The sequence below is a fragment of the Pezoporus flaviventris genome, unplaced genomic scaffold (genome assembly GCF_033815535.1).
Source record: "Pezoporus flaviventris isolate CSIRO_AGI_PZ_B2104156 unplaced genomic scaffold, CSIRO_AGI_Pfla_v1 ptg000005l, whole genome shotgun sequence".
Classification (NCBI taxonomy): Eukaryota; Metazoa; Chordata; class Aves; order Psittaciformes; family Psittacidae; genus Pezoporus; species Pezoporus flaviventris.
The window spans coordinates 15,080,238-15,102,784 of NW_026892553.1; the positions used below are offsets into that span (position 1 = coordinate 15,080,238).

General features: G+C 37.0%; 1 protein-coding gene and 1 long non-coding RNA gene across 3 annotated transcripts in view; one reads left to right on the forward strand and one right to left on the reverse strand.

Moving 5' to 3' along the window:
- The window catches only part of KLHL4 (kelch like family member 4), a 45,750-nt gene extending 42,284 nt beyond the window's left edge, over nucleotides 1-3,466 (forward strand). Inside the window, exons 9-11 of the mRNA XM_061446152.1 lie at nucleotides 232-444; nucleotides 1,382-1,553; nucleotides 2,279-3,466. Of these exons, the coding sequence (XP_061302136.1) occupies nucleotides 232-444; nucleotides 1,382-1,553; nucleotides 2,279-2,338 (445 nt within the window). The 3' untranslated portion in view covers nucleotides 2,339-3,466. The remainder of the gene's footprint in view (nucleotides 1-231; nucleotides 445-1,381; nucleotides 1,554-2,278) is intronic.
- Nucleotides 1-22,547, reverse strand: part of LOC133265215 (uncharacterized) — a 137,829-nt gene that overhangs the window by 47,960 nt on the left and 67,322 nt on the right. Inside the window, exon 5 of one of the 2 annotated variants that reach the window (XR_009741894.1) lies at nucleotides 21,583-22,444. The exons of the other annotated variant lie outside the window; for it this stretch is intronic. This is a non-coding gene — a long non-coding RNA (uncharacterized LOC133265215). Of the gene's footprint in view, nucleotides 1-21,582; nucleotides 22,445-22,547 lie in introns of those variants that run through there. 2 annotated transcript variants of the gene reach the window in all.

Sequence of the window (22,547 nt, forward strand, 5' to 3'; positions counted from 1 at the left end):
CAAATAAGACTGCTTGAAAATTTACACTGCAAATTATGTATAAACCTTCCTTCAACTAACATGCAAAACACTTTGTGCAAAGAAAGTTCCAGAGCCTAGCTGTCATATAGCAAATAACAGGCCAAAAGATCATTTTAAAGTGATTTGAATGAAGTTAACCACATAAAATTTCTATTAAAATAAGAGCCTAAAGACTGAAATTGTTTGCCTTCTTGTGGGTAATGATTCTAGACTATATGCTGTCGGTGGACGAGATGGGAGCTCCTGCTTGAAATCAATGGAATGTTTTGATCCACACACAAACAAGTGGAGCATATGCGCTTCCATGTCTAAGAGAAGAGGCGGTGTTGGCGTTGCAACATACAATGGGTTTTTATACGCTGTGGGAGGTCATGATGCACCTGCTTCCAACCACTGCTCTCGACTTTCCGACTGCGTAGAAAGGTAAGGAATTCTTTTTTTTTTTATTTTCCTTTTTTTTTATAAATATATTCCAGGAAGGAAATATTAAATAACTTATAGCAGCAAAGGAAATCTTTTCACAAGTGGAATGTTATGTCTGCAAAACATATTATGCTTTCTAAAATAATATTTTGAACAGAGTAACTCACTTCCAATGTACTTGTAGTAACAAAAACCCCTCGGAAACAAATTCTCCCCAGCTCCTCCATCTATTTGAGCTGCCCAGGAGCCAGGTAAAGACAACTCAACAAGTTAAGACAAATACAACACCTGACCTTTCTGTTTCGCAAGTGCCAAAACACAGGCTTGGGCTACTTGCATCATATATTGTAAGAACTAAGTACTTTTCAGCTCTCTCTTCCTCCAAGTACCGAGGTGATATTGACACTACTGTCATTTGGGGACAAGAAAGGTAAACAAGAAGCAAGTACTCCCTGTTGTGATAACAATAGCTCAGTTCTGTTCCCAGTAACAAGTGTAAACCTGGTGCTACCCTGGAATTCACTTGAACTTACAGTGGAAGTTGAGTGAATACAAATCAGAAATAAAATCAACATTGATACAAAGAGAAAACAGAAATCTTTGAGGAGTATGAAAAAAAGAATATATTAAAATTAGCTTTGCTGAGTCAACTGATGGCCATGTTATCATCCTCTCAGGCCTCATTTATGTTGAAAATGTACCGATTCTTTAATTTGATAGAAGAGACTGTAATCAGAAAGTGAAAATACGGGCATTTTTCATGTGCTTGAAGACCCCTCTGGTGGCAAGATACGTAATTGCATCACTCAATTATCTATATATTAGCTCATGGTGTTAACTGAACTACAGTGTAGCAGAAAGTAAGCAAATATGTCATTTAAATGTGAAATGTGTTTCTACAATGTATTTTTCTAAATTTGATTATAAAACATCCTAGGTATGATCCTAAAACAGATGCTTGGACAACAGTGGCCCCCTTGAGTGTACCTCGGGATGCTGTTGGAATTTGTCCTCTGGGGGACAGATTATATGCCGTTGGGGGCTATGATGGACATACGTACCTGGATACCGTGGAGTCCTATGATGCTCAAAATAATGAGTGGACAGAGGTAAAAGGAAGAATTATCTAAGAAATTAAGAATTTTTCCCACAGATGGGAAGAATTCTGTCCAAATAGTGGACAAAAAAAAAAACAAAAACAAGTTGCAAAATTATCACTGGTTTTGTGAAAAATGTTATATTAGGATGCAGTAATAGTGTAGTTGGGCTTCATAAAACATTGGTTGCCTCTCCTATGAAATAACTGTGTGAGATTTTTCAGATTAAAGGGTGGAAGCAGTACACGAGCTTGTGATCCAGGCTGCACAAATCATTTTGTGTTGAAGTGCTTAAATTTACAGCTGTTGGACCTGTCATGTGTTTGTGGGCAATGCCCTCTGCTGGAGACACTTCCAAGTTTTTATGTTTATGATCACCACCACTGAGACCAAGAGGAAATATTTCTAACTGTCGAGATGCTTTTGTGGCTACACAGTTTGTGGTTTGAGAACACAGGATACAAGGGTCTTTTACAGAAGTTAAGAGCGACACCACTAGCCTACACTCCTCTAAATCTGAAAGGCTGCTAAAGCCTTTCTCCAAAAGCCCAAACTGTGTTTTTAGAGCCCTGGTTCAATCTTATATAGGTTGTTTTTTTTTCAGTACAGTAATTTGAATGAACAAATTGAATTACTTTTACTTTTAATCTGCAAATAATTCCTTCTAGTCCTATCCATAGGAGTAACTAAAAATGTGTGGGTTTTTTTTTGTTTTGTTTTGTTGTTTTTTTTTTTAGGAAGTTCCTGTCAATATTGGAAGGGCTGGAGCATGCGTTGTTGTTGTGAAGTTGCCTTGAAGACTATAAATATTGTGAAACTAAACTGAGTGGAGTTTTGTGAAGTCAGGAAGATAAGAAACATTCCAAAACGCAGTACAGACTATATACATCTTAGCAGCCCTCCATGACAGAGAAAACTTATCTCCGAGACATTATGCTATTAGAGCACAGAAGTGTCTTCCCACATTACAGAAATCAGAGAATTTTGAATAACTGAATTATTTTATTATGCCTAATAGTTAAAAAAAAATCAAAAATATGTTTAAATGGTTCTGGTTTGTTACAAAACTGTATCTGTTATTTATAAACTGCAATAGTAAAGTCATAAACGGGTGTATAAGATTTCATAAACTTTTTTCTTTTCTATGGTGGCAGTTATGATAATGTTGATAAAAAGAGCTTTTATACTTTATGTAAATGAAAATGAATAAGAGAGAAAAACCTTCAACCAAGAACTGCACAGAAGGAAATATTTGCCCATCAGTATCACTGGCAGCAGAATATTCTCTGCAGAAGTAACTTCATTTCTATTTTAAGAAATTAAATTACTAAATTAACTTTAAAAACATATCAGAGAAACATAGAATCTGGTTGCTATTCAACCTCCTGGCATTGTTAGTACTGTAGCAGGATATCCATTTTTAGCAGTATATTAAATTGAATGGTGCAAGAAGTAGTAGGCCTAAGGTATCTTTATGTTACTGTGTGTGCCAACAGAAAGAGATCTCTTTTGTCAAAACACAATGCTAACATAATTTGCAATCATTTTCACAGTGCATAGTTATGTGATATTTTAATGCTGATCAGGGTGTCAGGTTATTCATGGATTTGTCTTTGCCCACTAACCATCTGTCAGTATGTGTTAAACTAATTTGACTATTCTTTGGATAATCACCACACATTAAATTTTAAAAACAATCATATAATTACATTCCTTGAATATAACTTACAAAATTAAACTTTTATATCATATTGATATGACAATCTTTGACCTCAGCTGAAGATTACCAGCTTTCTCTCACGTACAGTTGAAATATGGTAAGAAAAAAACCCCGACACATCCACTGTGTAATGTTCTATACCATTTATATGAGCATGTTAATGTTTTATTTGAAATTAAGGGAATGCTAAGAATCAAGAATAAACAGGGAATCACCTCAAATCACCAGTTTTCCACATGCATGATGTTTTCTTTTTGTGTGCCAATTTCTAATGAAGGTTTATTTGTTTCTCCTTAATTTCTTTTTTTTTTTAATAACATCAAATGCTGAAAGTGTATTTTGGAAAAAGAATGTATGTAAGATATTCTATGCTGTGAAGCACAATATTTGGACAGTACCGACGTTAGTGTTATATTGTTGTTTTGTTAGCTCAGAAAATTCAGGACAGGTGAAAATTCTCTGAACGTGTAGACTAATTTTTCTGATAGAATACTGTGTTTTCAGAGTTCAGCAATATAATATTAAAAAGAAAATATACTATTAATCCTATTGAATGCTTCTAAAGATGAAATCTCATAAGCATATTTATAAAAGGAAAAAATGTTTTTAACTTGAAAAATCAATTGTTTATATATAGCATGCTATGTTCAAATAAACTTTACTTTCTCTGCTAAGAAAAGTTAGACTATGTTTTAACAGTTTTGCGGGTTTAATTTACATTCATTAAGAACAGAGAACACGGAAGTATAAATCTCATTTCTGTACTCTAAAAGAACAAAAGATCCTGTCTTACTGTCCTTACTTCCTAACTGCATCTGGTCCACGTAAAATAGAATTTACCTTCCTTCTAGCACACATCAGGAGGCCCTTTTCTATGAAAGGGGCTCACCCCCATCCCTGCCTTTGGCAATCTAAACCGATTGCCTGCAGAGGGCTGACAGTACGGGACGTCTGCAGATTATTTCCTTTGGGGCTATAACATGAAGCTGTCCTACAACAGAAACTTATCAGTGTATCAGCTTAGAACTACCTTCATGTTCTTGTGAATTTTTTGACCAACATGATCTCTTGCTAGCTTGTCAGTCCAGGAAACAAATTTGCTTTAATGACTATTTGCATTGTGCATGTGTTTTTGTGGAGGGGAAAAAACAACCAAAACCCAAAATAAAACAAACGAAACCGAAACAAAACCCCCTTCCCTACCTTAAACCAACACAAACAGCCAATCAAATGGGGAACAAACCCTAAACCAGTTAGTGAATCATGGCTTAGAGAATTCACATCAGAAGAAGGTATTTTTACTTCTCACCAAATCAACGTTCTGAAGCAAATGCACGGGGCTGGCCACCAAGCTTCACAGTGAATCTGCATAGTAAGACATTTATGAATGTAAGGTGGATGTTAATTTAATCTTTCTTCCCCCTTGCTCTATAAGGAACCAGTCTGAGCACTCACCTAGAACACCTTTTTTTTTTGCAGCAAATATTAACTTTTAAGCATTAGTAATAAAAATTCTAACATTTCTGCTCTATTCATTACCATCCCTGCTTTGGTCACTCAACAGCCATGTACACTCTTTCAACGGGGGAAGTTTAGATTGGATGTAAGGAGGAAATTCTTTCCTGTTAGGGTGGTGAGGCACTGGAATGGGTTGCCCAGGAAGGTTGTGAATGCTCCATCCCTGGCAGTGTTCAAGGCCCGGTTGGACGAGGCCTTGGGTGATATGGTTTAGCTTAAGGTGTCCCTGCCCATGGCAGGCGGGTTGGAACTAGATGATCTTAAGGTCCTTTCCAACCCTAAAGATTCTATGATTCTATGATTCTGTATAAACAGTTGTGTGTATATATTTAGAAGAAGTGTGGATCAGAGGGAGAGGGTCACTATTGCTTATCAATCAGGTTCTAAATAATGCTTATCTCATGTTCTCCTGTAGCAGCACCTCACTGTTTCCAGTAACCAGTATAACTTCCTTTATTCTGCTCTTGCTTGGAAAGCACTGATATCAGATGCCCAGTTTTAAAACTCTAAAATACAGATTATACAACTAATGTGCAACTAATATCAAGATATTTGCAAGAAGCAAATAGAACCACAGAATCATAGAATGGTTTGGTTTGGAAAGGACCTTAAAGCTCAACAAATTCCAACCCCCTGCCACAGGCAGGGACACCTTCTACTAGATGAGGTTGCTCTGAGCCGTGTTCAACCTGGCCTTGAACACTGCCAGGGATGGGGCAGCCACAGCTTCTCTGGGCAATCTGTGCCAGCGCCTCAGCACCCTCCCAGGGAAGAGCTTCTTTCTAATATCTAAATGAGAATAGACACTGCTAAACTGCCAACACCATCTTTCTAATAGAGCCCTTGCATGGAATTTGAATTTTGCTTGGGGTTATAGTAGGCACACAGCCTCAAGTGAGAGAAAGCAGGCATGGGTTTTTAACTAGTAAGAGTGGTTTACAACATATAAAGCCATATCTTAAAACCTAATCAAGTCAGCAGTAAGGAAAGAAAATGAAGACTCAAGCATAGAAGTCACTTTTGAAGAACAGAAACTGGGTGAGTACCTTAACGCAAACACACAGGACCAGCCTGAGAGCCACATGGCTTGCAAATGTTACAACTGCAGAGATGACATGGATTTCCTCCGATTTTCTCTCCTCTTTCAACTTGTGGATTTTCTTAAATGCTTTCTCAGTAAACAAGGCATCAGACACTTAGGAAAAACACCTAGATGTAAATAATCCCCTTAAACATACCCTTAAATATACTACCATTTCCATAAGTCTCAAAAAGAGTATTAGAAGAAAATTACTCTTTTTGTATTTCTTTACTGTTCTCTAAAGGAATCAAGTTATGAGGTTTTATTTAAAAAATAGTGTAAGAAAAATTGTAGCATCTTCTTAGCTTGCAGCAAGAAGGAAGTTATCAGTTTGATAAATTCAATAGCTCTTCCTACCATGAACCCCAACCCCTGAGGCAGGCAGGTGAACATTGGCATGTGTGCTGGGATGAGATGGCCTACTAAATTCTATGGCAAGGCTATGGTAACTAGCACACTTCCTAAATTTTAAGTTTAGGACTGTATCTTGTTAGAGAAAACAGAAAGATAAGTAGGGCTAAAAGGAAATGGGAAAAGACGGGAAGGGTATCAAGCAGAGAAAAGGCAGTGCAATCTGAATACGACTTCATAAAGCAGTCAGCATGGGGAAAAAAGATTTGGAAGCCACTTGTAAACAACTAATTCTGCATGTCCCTCTGCTTGAGTGAAGATTCAAGCTTCAGTCTCTGTCTGAAGAGGTGATACTGAGAGATCTGCTGTTAAGGTGCCATGGAAAGCAGAAGTGATGAAGTATGTTTCTTTACATGTTAGTTTTATGTGCAAATGTCCAGCTGGGAAGTAGGCTATACACAGGACTGGTAAGCCTGTTTGGAGCTGTTGGTATAAAAGTTCATTTCAACTCGCAAAGCCTAAGAGGACTATTACACACATCCTGAATTAATTTCAAAATAATCTATTTTCAGATTAAATGATGACAAGAATTATCTTGAGATAGAAATCTTAAGTGCTAGAAAACATCCAACTAAAATTTGAGTAGATACTTCAATTCCACCAATAATACGGCACAACTGCATTTGAGAGAAAGCAGTTCTTCAGTGTTTTTAGTACTAAAGTTTTAGTTTTTTTTTTCTTCCATAATATTTGTACAGCAGTGAAAAATCATGTGGAAGGAAATTAGCAATCTGCAAGAGAAAACTGGACACCTAACAGGAAAATAGCAGAAAAGAAAACTGGAGAGAATTTGGAGATGTTTAGACATTATTAGGTGAGAGGAAATGCTAGATAGAGTCTCTGATGAGGTGTCATCCCTTCACATTTCCTCTGTTTCTCCAAACATGAGTAGGTGCAACAGTTATGTAGCATATTTGCCTGTTAGGTACCCTGACAGCTGTACACACAGCTGGCTTGACAAGTGTGGGAAGAAGCCATCCTCTCTTACCTCTCACCTTGCACTGCTCTGTCCTTCTATCATGACTCTTGGACAGAAAAGAAACAGCACAAATAATAATCTTTCTGCCAGGAAATTAATTGTGTTTTCTGTCTTTTTAAGCCCTGGCCCTTAAACCCTTTTTCCTTTTGTACTGGGTGATAGTTTCTACATGAACTGGACCAGTAAAGGCATGTTATATAACGTAATGAATGGGAACCAGGAATAACACCCCATAAAATCAATTCTGGGAAAGACTGAAGGTTCAGCTTAACCACTTTGGTTGAATAGTGAAAATTAATCTTTTAACATGAAAGGAGACAGTTGGCTGCACATTCCAGAAAGGAATGTTCAGGGTAATCTACTCAAAGGGAATCAATGAAGTGTCATGTGAGGCTAATCCTACCTCTTTTGACATGTATATTTCTGTACATGACGTAACTTTTGCTTCCCACCTGACCCTAGACTCATTCGAAGGAGGGATGCGTAATGTTAGCATCATGCTAAATACCTGGGCTTCATCATCTAAAATTGGCTCATTTTCTCTGACCCCAGACAACATAAACTACACTGAATTAATTTGCACATTTCAGCATGGGTCCTTCCCATGAATAATTTTCATTTTGTTGATTAGAACTTATTCCTGGAGAGATTAAAGTAAATTTCTCTAACAGTCACCACCGTTATTTTTAAGAGGTTGTATGCTGAGTACCTACAGTTGAAATCCCAGCCTCACCTTTTATTCCCTATTTCCCCTTACAAAGAAGGGGGGGGGGGGGGGGGGGGGGAATTTCATCAGAACAGAAATCCTTTCACTGCCACTTCCCCACAGAAAGATAAAGATCTGCTTTCTTCACAGTAAAATTATATTGTTTTTATCTCTGCTGACCTCACCTCTTGCCAAAAAAACTTGACAACAAAAGGCTACATTCAACTATTCCTACTTTTCAATAGAGCTCCGCTACATCACTGGCACACAGTCATTAATGGCTACACACATTTTCTTCCTCATACCCACATCTGAGGACTTTTATTCCCCATCGCAATTCTACATTCATGAAAAGAATTTAAAACTCTGTTCTGTATACGAACAATGTTGTTTCTGGAGCGTACAGAAGAGGGTGGCACTAACTTCATGTTATCAAGATTTTCACAAGCCAATCACATCTGACTAAGAAAATAATACATCGCCACTTACTTCTTGGACAACTCATCTGGGAAAGACTGTCCAGGAATGATCTTTTAAATATGGTATTTTAAGTACAGATTAATATTTCGTATTTAATAACAGAAAAACTATATCTGAAAGTGTGTTTGTATGTTACTCCGGCAGGAAGCTTAATACAAGCCACTTTCAGTTCTATGTTGGAGAGAATGAATCTGTTTTAGTCAAATTCAATGTCAAAAAAAGTCTAAATTGACAGGAATTATTAATAAAATACTCTAAGGTTTAGACTAAATAATTTCTGCATTTTGAAAATGTCCAGGTTTAAGCCCAGTCTGTAACTCAGAACCATGCAGCAACTCGCTTACTCCCTCTCCTTCTTCCTCCCCCCACTCCCAGAGGGATGGGGAGGAGAATCAAAAGAACCCAAGACAGTAAGATACAAAAAGTGTTGAGGAATGGGGACTGGGTATAAAGACTGGAATAATTGGGGGCAAAACTGTATGAAATGGGATACAAAACCAAAGTATCATCTAGGTGGATGTGAGAATTTGGGTTTTTCAGGGCAGGATTTCTTCATCTTATATTTACTCTTTGTTTTCCCTTGTGTATGTAATGTAGGTGGCATTCCCTGATCAGCTGGAGAGGCAGCTTCTCACATTCTTTTGTTCTTTAAATATAGGCAGAAAAATAAATAGAAAAGAAAAAAAACCAAAACACAACAATCCAACCTTGACTCATAGACCAAATAATAAATCAGAATGTCTTTGAATTGTCAGGTGACAGATTGATGCTCTTTTAGCAGATTATTGCTCTGCCTCGTGTTCCATAGATAAAGTTGGTAAAAGGAAGGTGTCCCTTTCCCTGAGTAAATTTCACAATGGAATATATTTCTCCAACGAGGCTCTCCCTTTTCTTCTGAAAATGTACCTTTGTTTTGAGCTTTCATGTTCTACATATATATATATATATAAGGCCATCTGAGGTAATTTCCTTGAATGTGTTTTCTGGGTTATTTTACTCTTGGTTTTCCATACCCCCTTCAATTTGTGTGCAATTATAAAACTGCAACCCTCTGGCCACATAATTTTCAACCTTTAAAGCATCATAAGTATCTCTCTAATTCTATTGCAAAAAAGATGATTACAAAAATAGTGCAATATCCCCGCAATATATTGCCAAATATATAACCCTGAAAACATTTTATAATATTAACTGAAAATACAAAGTAACCTAGGCAAAAAGTATGATTTTTCACTTCTTGCATAGAACAATTTTGCTAAACCACAATCGCAACTGATGTCTTAGAATTGCAGGAGCCAGGGATTGCACAGCCTATGTTCAAAGCTTATAGGAACTTTGCCAGCATTTTTTTAATCTATGCAGTAAACATGAGATTTTTTCTATCAACAGGGTCACACATGCTACCTTTTCCACATAGGATTCTGCATTGTGGATTTCCTTAGAATAACTTTTGCTTGTCAGTGAGTTTTTCACAGTCAGAGAAGACACCAAACTTTTGAACACAGACCCATTTCTTAACAATACAAGCCCTTTTGTTCAGAAAATATGATACAAGTTTCATCATAATTTAGTACTTGAAACGTCAGGTATTAACGACAGAAGTTTTCTCATGTTGCTTAAGTGTATAGAGAGACCACTGCAGCTCATGAATTCAGTTTAGAGTTAATAGATTGCAGTACAGGGTTTGCTCAGAAGATGGTGATATGTGACAGTTTTTAGAGAATCCCAGCTCTCACTAAGAGAATATGAGGCTACCCTGCAGTAATATTTATCCTTTAAATATAAATAAACTCTTCTCTATTTCATAATCTCAAGAGCCTGCCACATCTTGCAGTGAAAACATCTACTGTTCCTACAGTTTCACCACACACATAGCACAAACATACAGGCTGCTGATCTCTTAAGAGCAATTTTGGCATCAAAGTTACAGCAAAGCAACTTTTTGTAAATATTTCCAATGCAACAGTTGGTATAACTCGCCCTGTGCCTGTCCTGTGGGTTTGGCACATTGAAAGAGTTACTTGGCTTTAGTTTTGCTGAGCACAAATCATGAAAACCATTTCTTCAGTTGCAAAGGCTCAACATAAAAACCAGTGTCACATGGACAGATATTGATGAAACCTGTATTTTCCAGCTGGCTGATCAGCTCACATCAAGTAGCCAGCTAGGCCACACACCTTTCCCTGAATTAACCCAGACACATCTGAGATGCAGCACCCTGGGATGAGGTATAAACTCTATATCTCTGCCTTTTAGAGAAGGGACATATTTTCTAAGCAAGACCAATCATAAATGTTAACACCATAAATATAATGTGTTTTTTTTTATTTCCCAGTTTTCCATATTAGGAGAGTCATAAAGGGGACAGAGGTGAATACAATGTGCTTTGCAAGAAAGATAAGGAAACTCCACATAATCCTAACATTTCTGTCTATAAGGTGTAAAGCAGGGCATCATCCATCTTCTGCAAGCAGTGAACAGAAAGACTGCTCCCGGATATTGGATGCAACTTTCCTAGGATTCTCTAATAGTCTTATCTCACCTCTCTGAAAAACTACTGGGCTGCAACTTGCTTTTATACATGCAAATTATTTCTCCCTATCACCCAGTATTAATACACAATTCTGTGATATTCCTTCTTGAATTCAGAAGGAAATTCTAAGCTGCAACATTAAAAAATAGTTTATGAATTATTTCTTCATAATTCATATTATGAACATTTTCTCTCGAAAGAGAGACCAGTTTATAATCAGCTTTATACAGTTTATAAGACAGCTCTAAATATATATTAAAGAAAAAATAGTGAAATGAAGTATAACACTACTTGAAAACTACCCTTTTCCCTGCCATATTTAATCAAATGGTAACTATTTATTACTGACTTGTTCTGTCAATTCAAGGTAAGTTTGAGCTCAGAAATTTTTTGCCTACACCCTACCTAGGTAAATTAAAATGTATTAATAATCTGATATGAGCCACCAGTATTATATGTCAAAGTTTGCTTTTGCTTTTTTAGAACACTAGTGCCAGTCCCCCTCTTCCCCCCTCAACATTGCCTCAATAATTACAACTGTGCGAGTATTTGGATGCAACTCTTTACATCTGCAGTCTCAGTGTCTGTCTTTCCCTCTCTCCCTGTCCCCTCCTCCCTCTCATCATCAACCAGGAGCTTTCTCCCCATTTCTGCCAAAATTTGGAAGCATCATTTCCCTAGAGAACAGCTAGGCTCTTCTACCATTACCTGCTATTCTATTCTCACACACTCCTTTAATAATAAATATCCTGGCCTCAAATTCCCCAAACCTCTACATGCCAGTTTCCTGGTTTTCCTACCTTTGAGTTTTTCCTTCTAAAGATGGAGCTCAGTAGTTATATGACAGCGCTTACATGTAGAACCATGCGAGATAAAATAACGCCAGTTGTCAAGAAAGCAGTCCAAGTAGGAACAGTTTTAATTTCAAGCATTCAAATGTAAGTTAATCTTTCTTAAAATAAAGATAAAATCAGCACTTCTAGATGAAAAAAGCGCCTGTGTGTACAGCTACTGAACAACTGATGATAATTGAAAAACGACACCCTGCCCAAGACATTTCTGATAAGAATTGATTATCAAAGACCTCATTAGTTTCTTTCACTCTACACTGTTGGTATTGAACAATAGTAAATAAAGTCTTGTGATGATTGTGTCTTTACAACTTTGAGCATTAAACTGGTACTCAAAAACGTGCTTGTCAGATTCACAGTTGGGAAAAACTGTTTTTGCCATATAAAGAAAAATTCATTTTAATCACACTAAGTAATCAGATTCGTTTGTGAAAAAAGGGGCCTGCAGCTGCTAGATGGAATCAAACGCATTTTAAAAATAAAGAAAAATTACAGTGGCTTTTTTCCCCTAAGCAACACTGTACACACTTCATTAACAATACTCTACAAAAAAGAGAAAGATTGGTGAGAATAGGTCAGGAGCCAAAACAGACACCAAAGAGCAGGAAAAAAAAAAGAAAAAGAAAACTAGAGGAAATAGATTAGAAGAACTCTGAGGAGCCTCTCAAACTTCATTTCATCCTTTAAATACAAGAAAAACAATGCAAAATCTCATCTGATGATTTCCTACGCTGAAGTAAGAGGACCACGAAGCAAAGCAGAAGCAATGAATCTCTAAGAGTATTCAAGAGTATTTGTTACAGCCTTGTTTCCTGTTTTCTTCCTGCCAACTAAATAATTTTGTCAGATCAGAAAGCAGTGTGGAGTTTGGAATGTGCTTCACTCTGTACTTAGTATTTTAGGGATAAACATTGTCTATATATTCATACTTCAATTACCTGGCATGCAGACATAGCAGTGAAGTTAAAATTCATGATGATTAATCACCAAGAGGTTTTTTTATTTCATGCAGCCACAGAGGATTTAAGGGCCTTAACTGATTCTTGGTTTAAAGCCAGCAAAATCCAAAATGCAATAAAATTTTCTTCAATTTTAAACACCAGCCTCTGTGAATTCACTTTACATTCACTTCATTTAGTCAAGCCTTTTTCTTTTTTTCTACAAAAAACCCTACAGTTATTTCAGGAATAATTATGGGAAACTTCAATAATTGTCACTATCTTGAAAGCTTTATAGTCCTATGGTTTACTTATATAAATCTATTATTATTTAAAACAAAGTCTTCCCAGGGAAGCAACTTTGAAATATCTTCAGTCTGATCACTTTTTTCCCCTTATAGTAACTACTGAGGCAACCCCCTTCTTTTTCTCACATAGTATATGTATGCACGTATCACCTCAAAATGGTTGGCAAAATGTCATTAAAGTAGGCAGACATACAAGAGAAGAATTTGTTATGGGCCCCACAGTATCTCACATCCAACCCTGACCAATGGAACACGTTTTAAAGAAAGATAAAAAGTTAACTACAACTCAAACTATTGTCTATTTGTTTCTCAATGTACTGGAGAGTCAGACATTTTATCCTCAAATTCTCATTGGAGAACAGACACTTGTTAGAGTGTAAACAGGACCTTGTAGAATTGTGCTTGGATACTGATTGATAAATACAAGTAACAAGCTGTTGATTTGATGTTGCAACTAACTTCTTGTTTTTCAGATGCTAGAGTTGTGGGCTTCCAGAGGAAACTATTGAGTACATCAGAATCAAATAAAAACCAAAGCAAAAAATACCCAATGCCTTTCCAAACCAGTCTGTAATAAAACACTGCATTCCCCAGTTATTTCCCAAGTGCCCATTTTGGACATGCAACATCAGATACATCAAGTACTGCACTTGAGCACAATGAATGAGAAACAGTGCTATGTGATAGATGTAATCCCTCCAAAGGGAAATAGAAAACAACTTTTTAGGAGCAATAGTTAAAAGCGCTTTTTTTAATACCTTACATATTGCTAGAATCGAGACTTCAAGGGCCATTGCAAGAATCTAAAAGTGATTTGAAAATTAAAGCATATTTTCTGTGTGGTGTATTAAAAGTTTCTTTTTTTCCACTGTTAAAAGTTCATCTGCTTTTCTATTATACACTGCTGTTAAGTAAAGTAAGTTCAGGCTCTGTGGTTCATGGGAAAATAAATCTCCATTATATACATTATAACACGCTTACCCTTTTGGTAAATAGGTTTTAATTTCTAAGTTTCATTACCTATGGAATGCGTAGATGCACTTCAGAAAACAAGAACTTAATTTTAAAATAAAGTGCCTGGCAGACATGCATTCTAATGTGGTGACATTGTTGTTTTTCTTTTGCAGCCTACTGCCAGCCCCATTTCTAGATACTGCAGTAATAAAATAAGAACTTTATTTATTCCGTTCAGTTCTCAGTTTTTCAAAACCTAGCCCACTACAAGGATAAACTATGACTGGAACTGATTATGTACCAACACTCTCATCTGTAAGTAGATATGTGGCCCATGTTTCCAGGCTTCAGATATGGATAGACTGTAGGTATTAATTATAACCCATATTAAAATGTGCCATCTTTATTTCTGTAAAATAGTTATATAGTCCTATTTCTGCAGTTGTGAATGCAGGTCATTATGACTGAGGTCTTGTGTCAACCTTTAGCGGGCGCAGGCTAATTCCTTAGTCTAAGACTTGTAATTTCTATTATTACACATGAAAATCTTGCTGAAATTTCACTTTAACTTAGGAAATCTTGAGCTACTTACTAGTTTCATATTGGTATTTCTGAACCATAAATCGAAACAAGCAGTGCTCAACCAACATGGAATTTTCTAACTAAACTGAAACTAAAGAGAAGCAGCTTTCTTTAAAATGTTCATATGGCAAGTCCATCCCTAAACTGCATGTATTTGTAGTGTTTCCTATAGTTTTCTTAGGGGAAATTGAGCGTATGTTAACATGATGAGCCTTCTTGCCCCTAGCTGGCCTTTATTCCCAAACACAGGGAATTAAGTCAACAAAATCACTTTTTCCAATAGCAGTGTTAAAAGACCTTCTCCATTTCTCAAAGACCACACTGTGGTCTCTAAAAAGTCTATCTCTCACAGTAATGATATTGTTGAAAATAATGATGTGTATGTGAGATGAGGCTGAATAAAAAGGGAGGAATCAATAAACCAAAATAAATGATCTGAAAGAAACGCACCTGCACAGGTATGTATGATGTGTATATACATACCTATACATAGTAGAGTATATGACAGCAATTACATGGCACTTTTTACACTTTACCATGAATGTTTTCGTTTCTTGTTCTGTTTACTATTCCAGAATTTTATATCCTCAACATTTCTCTGCTATAACTTCCTCCTATTGAATTTTAAACACTCTTTTGAGCTAAACACACAGTATCATAGTTTCCAGATGGATATGGAAGACAAATACAAATATATTTTTGAATCTTGAAAAACTAATCATTAGATGCTGTATTTCAGTTTCCTCATTTTTTTAAAAAGTTAGTTTTTTTATAGCAGCTTTCCACTATCTGAAGGGAGCCTATAGGAAATATGGAGAAGGACCTTTTACAATGGCAGGTAGTGACAGGACAAAGAGTAATGGATTTAAGATGAAAGAGGACACATTTAGGTTAGATATTAGGAAAAATTCTACACTGTGAGGGTGGTGAGGCACGAACAGTTGTCCAGGAAGGCTGTGGCAGTTCCACCCCTGGCAGTGTTCAAGGCCAGTTTGGATGGGGCTTGGAGCTACCTGGTCTAGTGGAAGGTGGGGCTTGGAGCTACCTGGTCTAGTGGAAGGTGTCTCTGCCTGGGGCAGGGAGCTGGAACTAGATGAGCTTTAAGGTCACTTCCAGACCAAACAATTCTATGATTCTATATACTGCCTAAGATATTTGCTTTGATTTCATGTATTTCTCACCTTCTGCAATTTTCATAGGAAGCAAGTGGACATTACTACAGGATAAAAGTATATTACTTTTCATAGCCATCAACTTTTTTACCAATGCTGTTTAAAAATAAAAACTAAAGAAAAGGTAAGCAGTGCGGTGAATCTCCAAAACATTATTTAGGTGTAAAGTCCTAAATTAAGCTTATAGTCCTCTGACATCGTGACTGCCAAAGGAACAAAAAGAATTAAACTCAGTCTCTCACTGTGGAGAACTAACAAGAATCAAACAAGACCAAACAAGCAAACAAATTATTTGAGGAGAATCAACACAAACAAAAATATGACAGTACCCGGGGAATTACAGACCAGTCAGTCTCACCTCCGTGCCTGGCAAAACCGTGGAGCAGATTCTCCTGGAAGGCATGCTAATGCACATGAAAAACAACAAGGTGCTTGGTGACAGCCAGCATGGCTTCACTAAGGGGAAATCCTGCCTGACCAATCTGGTGGCCTTCTGTGATGGGCCTACAGAACTGATGGACAGGGGTAGAGCAGTTCATGTCATCTACCTGGACTTGTGCAAAGCGTTCGACACTGTCCCACACGACACCCTTGTCTCTAAATTGGAGAGACATCAATTTGATGGATGGACCACTCAGTGGATAAAGAACTGGCCGGATGCCCACACACAAAGAGTTGTGGTCAATGGCTCAATGTCCGGCTGGAGACCAGTAACGAGTGGCGTCCCTCAGGGATCAGTGTTGGGACAGGTCTTGTTCAAAATCTCTGTCACTGACATGGACAGTGGGATTGAGTGCGCCCTCAGCAAGTTTGCTGATGACACCAAGCTGCGTGGTTCGGTTGATACCCTGGAGGGAAGGAATGCCATCCAGAGGGACCTTGACATGCTTGTGAGGTGGGCTCATGCCAACCTCATGAAGTTTAACCATGCCAAGTGCAAGGTCCTACACCTGGGTCGGAGCAATCCCAGGCACAGCTACAGGTTGGGCAGAGAAGAGATTCAGAGCAGCCCTGTGGAGAAGGACTTGGGGGTGTTGGTTGATGAGAAAATGAACATGAGAAGGGGTAACAGGTTAAAACTTAAACAGGGGAAGTTTAGATTGGATATAAGGAGGAAATTCTTTCCTGTTACGGTGGTGAGGCACTAGAATAGGCTGCCCAAGGAAGTTGTGAATGCTCCATCCCTGGCAATGTTCAAGGCCAGGCTGGACAGAGCCTTGGGTGAGATGGTTTAGGGTGAGGTGTTCCTGCCCATGGCAGGGGGGTTGGAACTTGACGATCTTAAGGTCCTTTCCAACCCTAACTATTCTATGACTCTATGGCATGCCTTTGGAATTCTAATATTTTGTTAATCAATACTAGAATAATAAATCATTCAAGCTGAGATACTGAACCCTGTGACTGAAACCACTCAGTAAAAGCAAGAGAACATTAAATACGCTCTGTAAACTTTCTGAATGACTGACTTTGGAATTTGCTTGCATTTCAGTCTTAGGAAAAGTTTGTATTGCAATAAACGTTATATCTTTACAACTCCTTACAACTTGAAACTCCTGGCATTTCACCTCTGTCTAACGGCATGCACAGCAATCTTGTAATTCAGTGCAGACAAGTTTTATTTTTAGCCTCCCGCAGGCGATATCTCAGAAAGTCACACAGTCTAGCCAGTATATCTGTAATGGCACACCAAGCTATTTTTACAAAGCAAATCAATTTTTAAATATGGTATTGAATTATGGTATCAGTAATTTAATTTCCACTTGAAAAGAATACCACAAACAGCAGACTGTATGGCTGATAGCATTAAGGAAGAGGGAGGAAAAGACTGCATTCGAACACAAGAGAAATGAGGTCTGCATTATGTACATTTGAAGTAGGTCTGAAGCAGCATTTTAAAGAAACAAAAATACACCATATCCCTTACTGCATAGCCATTACTTTTCTATTTTTTTAAAGTTTAAAAGCTTGTTATGTGTCTCAATAGTAACGGATTTAACAGCAGGAAATTATATTTCTTGAAAAAAAGAGATGCATACAGCTCTTACAAAAGGACAGTACTGTCTCCATACAGGAATTTTACAGTGGACTTCTATTTGGAGGAGGGAAGGGTGCCCATGTACTCAAAATGCTAATGAGAAAAGGGACTTGGTTGGGAAGATAACTCATATTAAAACTTTAAATGCTAATTAGGATACTGAAACATGTAACATTTTAAAGAAAAAGTGGCGCTTTCTACTGCATATTTATTTGGACTGACTTCCAGTAACTGGATGATGATGATATAACTGACTCAATTCAAACCATCATGAAATCTCTGTCATGTTTATTAAACAAAATTACGTTTCAGTTACCTGTTATTAGGAAAAGTATTACTAGCACACCAGGCTATGATTCTAAACCTACTCTTTATTTTTATACCTGTTAAGAGCTGGAATGGCCACTGGACATCAGTAGGCTTTTGTTTTGAAAAAAGGAAAAGAATAAAGTTTAGTGCCACAAGAAAGTAGGCACTTTAGGTCTTCAAAAACTTCCACTTCTTTTAGGGAAACTCCTTAGTTGTATTCATTACCACCATGCTCTTAACATTGTACAGTACAAGCAAACAGTATTTATGGTCTTAAACAGAAGGAAGGGATGAAAGGAGATTTTTTCGTGACTTTTAAATAAAGGGAAAAAAACAACACAATGAATCAAATAGGAAATGAGCCATGGAACACCAGTTCTGCACTATTTACCAGTCATTGAGGTTAGGGTTCTGCATCACTCATCTTCAACATTCACACTGCATCGTAACATAGATAGCTACAAAGGAAAGATTAAAACTCTACTATAAGATGGCTACCTGCTTTAAGGTGTTAATTTTACCGCAATTTTTAAGGCTCTAAACAATAAATAGTTTCTAGCGCAGCCCTGTATTTTAGACATCCTCAGAAAAAATTCTGCCATCAAATGACTTTATAAATCAACATACCAGTCATCTGGGAAAAGCAAATAAATCAATGGTTTCATTTTAAAATGCTTCTGCAAGGTAAAACTTTGAAAAGGTCAGAAACTGCTAAAGATTATCTTTACAGCCACAATTAGGGAGTTTCTCAGCACTATTGCTTATTCAGGCTGTATTCAGCTATATCGGTTCACAACACCTAAAAACTTGGTGCAACGATCCTCTTTGCAGAAAAAAGTTTACCTACCACATGCAAGACCAGCAAACCAGTGCTCTGAAAGAGTAAAGTGCTCTTCAATACACAGATACAAGCAGTACTTGAAACCCACTTGTCTTTTTTAAATTCTGTGAATAAAGCTGGGGAGTCTGGACTCCATAGCCTTTAATTACTGATAGCACAGATCAGGATGGAGAGCTGGATGTGGCTGATCAGTTCTCTGGGGCTCTTGGGAAAAATTAAGAAAGTTCAAGAAAGGCCACACTGGTCTTTACATTTGTTTTACTATGTCTGCAGTGCCCACAGGCTCATAAGGAAGGTGCCTGGGGACTACATTTAGGTCTGCTGCAATCTAATGACATCAGTGGGAATGCAGGAGAAAAGGAGCCAAACCTGCACTCTATATAAAGACACTGAAACCTTAATTTGTTAGCTGGCACAAGCAGTGGCAGATACAAGTTTGACTCATCAATGAAACAAACATTAAGGAAGGTGATATTTGTGTCTCAATGCAGGCTGTCCAGGAATAGTGGGGGTGGGGTGGAAACTACAGAATCCCTGAAGTCAAAAGAGACCTTTCGAGTTTGCTACCTCAAAGCAGGGTCACCTAGAGCAGGTTGCTGTGTCCAGTCAGGTTTTGAATACCTGCAAGGATGGAGATGACACAGCCACCGTAGGCAACCTGCTCCAGTGCTCACCCATTCTCTCTGAAACCTGTATGAAAAAACTTCTCTGTTGCATGGCCATGTCCATGAGCAATCTGACCTAATTTCAAAGTCAGGCCTCCTTTGAGAGTCTATGATGTGAAGTTAAATTTCAATGAATTTCCATTATTGCACTATTTTATTTCAGAACAAAACTTGCTTTTTTTTTTTTGTTCCTCCTTGGTACAAAACTTACTGTCTCTGTGCATACTTGAAAGGTATAGGAAATGTTCTGGACTTTAAAGACCAACATAATTCCCTGGAAGCATAGCTCTTGGCTCAAGTGCAAAAGCAAAGTGCTCTAATCGTACTCCTTCAGATTCCTTACTTCAGAAAAACAGCCAATGATCCAATTTTCAGGTGGAACTACATCAAGGTATTAAAGAAAATTAAAAAAAAAAGACAAAAAATTCCTACTTGAAAGAATTTTCACACTCCCCCAAATGTTTCTTTGGTCTTGGTTGGTGTTAAAAATGTACAGCCTACAAGGAGAGGAACTCTCAGAGTTCGGCAATGATATATCATGTCATGCTGTGATTCTAAAGTCTTAGTACAAGCACCAGAAAGTACCAATAAGCTGTAGTATTAGTTATAGTGAAATCAATAGGATCTGATCTCTGATGTACTAATCTTATAAGTGGCTACCCATAACTGGACAGAAAGATTGAAGCAAGTTTAGTAGCTAACTCTTAGTTAATGTCCCCCATCCTTCTGTGTTAGGATTGCTCTTTTTGTAGACAACAACAATAAAACCATCTCAGCTCTTAAATAAACCTATAATTTGTAATTCAGTACCTGAAATGCTGTTAGATTTTCAAGTCTGTCTTCATAAGGAAGGGCAAACATTGTTCTGAAATCCCACAGGTCAGAAAAAATATTAACAGATGTAGCCTTAAAGGCAGGTTACTGAACCATTAAGTGTGTTACTCCTATATTTGTATCAGTTCTCTCTTACTCTATGTCTATTACATAGAAATATAATTGCAGCTTAATAGACTTTTTTATGAATAGTATAATTTATATAATGCATAAGTTTTTAATGTAGACTTAGGTTATTTTTTATAAAAAAGGTAAATTAAACATTTTAAAGAGTAAAGATTATAAGCAAATGGAAACATAATTCAAAGCTGGAGAAGAGTTACGCTACTCATTGGAAACTGAAAAGTACTAATTTGCATTTCTGTAATCATTAATCGGGGTTATGAGGTGTCAATTATTTTGCACGTGTGACCTTTTTAGTTTCTAGGTAATGCACCTCAATTAATTGTCTGTGGCATCATAAAGCACCTTTTTCACTGCACCATGACTATGAAAAGCAATAAAATTCTTCCTCTGCAGCTGAAGTATAAAATGCACAACTGACCTTAGCACTTAGCCGTAGCTCACTGATGCTAATGCAGACCTTATATTGGTATAAATTACAACGCAGTCAAAATCTGAGTGCTTGCCTAATGCTTTCCTAGTTCATGGTAGATTTTTGTAAAGTCACAGAAATGACCATGCTTTGAAATCTGTTTCTGTCCTCTGCTGAACTGCACATTGAGAATCCTACTTCAACAAAACAGAATAAGCTGCTTTAAATGTCAGTGTAGAAATTACTATGAAAGGCAAAACTATGAGTCAGTTACCCCATTCATTTCTCAGGAATATAAATGAACCAAAAATCTTGATACTGACAGGCATTATGCATACAGATTGAGGAGCAAAGCCACATGGGTAACATGCAATATTTTCTACCCAAGAGCTTTCTGCTGTAAATACGATGTATAAATGTAATCTGTGAATTAAAATCTGTCATTCATTCATTATTTTGCAAATACTCAGGTGAACAAATGAAAAAAAATAAAATACAACAAACTTAAACTTTTGGAAGCAAGGAAAATTATGTTTTTCAGCTGCCAAAGGTACTTGCAAAATCATACAAGAGAAAGAAGAGAAAAAAAAAACAGAGAATTGAGAAAATTTAATAAATGCTGAGTGGTAAAATAACTGAATGTTACAGTGGATAAGATAGAACCTCCAGAGTAGATCTGTATCTGTAGCAGATACATTGGTTATTAGATGATCTGGACAGATGAGAGAATGAGAGGACCTAAAATCAGTTCTGCTTTTAAAATATCCAAAGTTTATTGTAGCCATTTCAATTCTACATTTTGATAGATTTACATCTATTATTAATGACTAACATTAACAAATTAACATCTAACATTAATGACTCTGGTCATTAAATGGTAAGGCAGTTCAGAACTCTTTTATTTTTCCTCTAAAAAATTTTTGGTAAGGCTAAATCATAGTTGCACTGTCATTTTAAAAGGAGAACATTGCGCAGAAATAAGTAACTATAAAAGAAACCCTTAACTTTCCTCCCCCTGCTCCCCAACAGTGTACTAAAGAAATGAAAATCAAATAAAAAAACAGAAAGTAAACTAAATCCAACGGAATGTTTTATCTTTCTCCGCTTTCTCGAGCTTCAAATAAACGTTGTATGTAAATATATTTTCCAACCTGACAAAGCCAAGGTGTAAAAAATTCTCTAGGGCCTCAAGCAAATATTTTTTGATGCTAACAAAGACTCTATGAATCAATGGTGAGATAGCTACTGAAGTTTATATTTATCACAAAGATTGCTTTTCAAAGCCCACCTGTCAGTAGTAGTTTTATTTTGTTTTCATTAATTATTGACCCACATGTCTCTACGCAAAGACACACATGGCAGAGGATTTATCTCAAGTTCAGAATCACAAGACTGCTCAACAATTTCGTAAAGGATGCACTGACATGCATATAAAGTTGACATTACTGGAACTGTTGAGAGAATAAAATTAAATTGAGCGAGCTGAAGTACAAACATCAACATTTCATAAAAGCTTCAAGCAGTTCTATAAAAAACCCCATGCTCAAGCACATA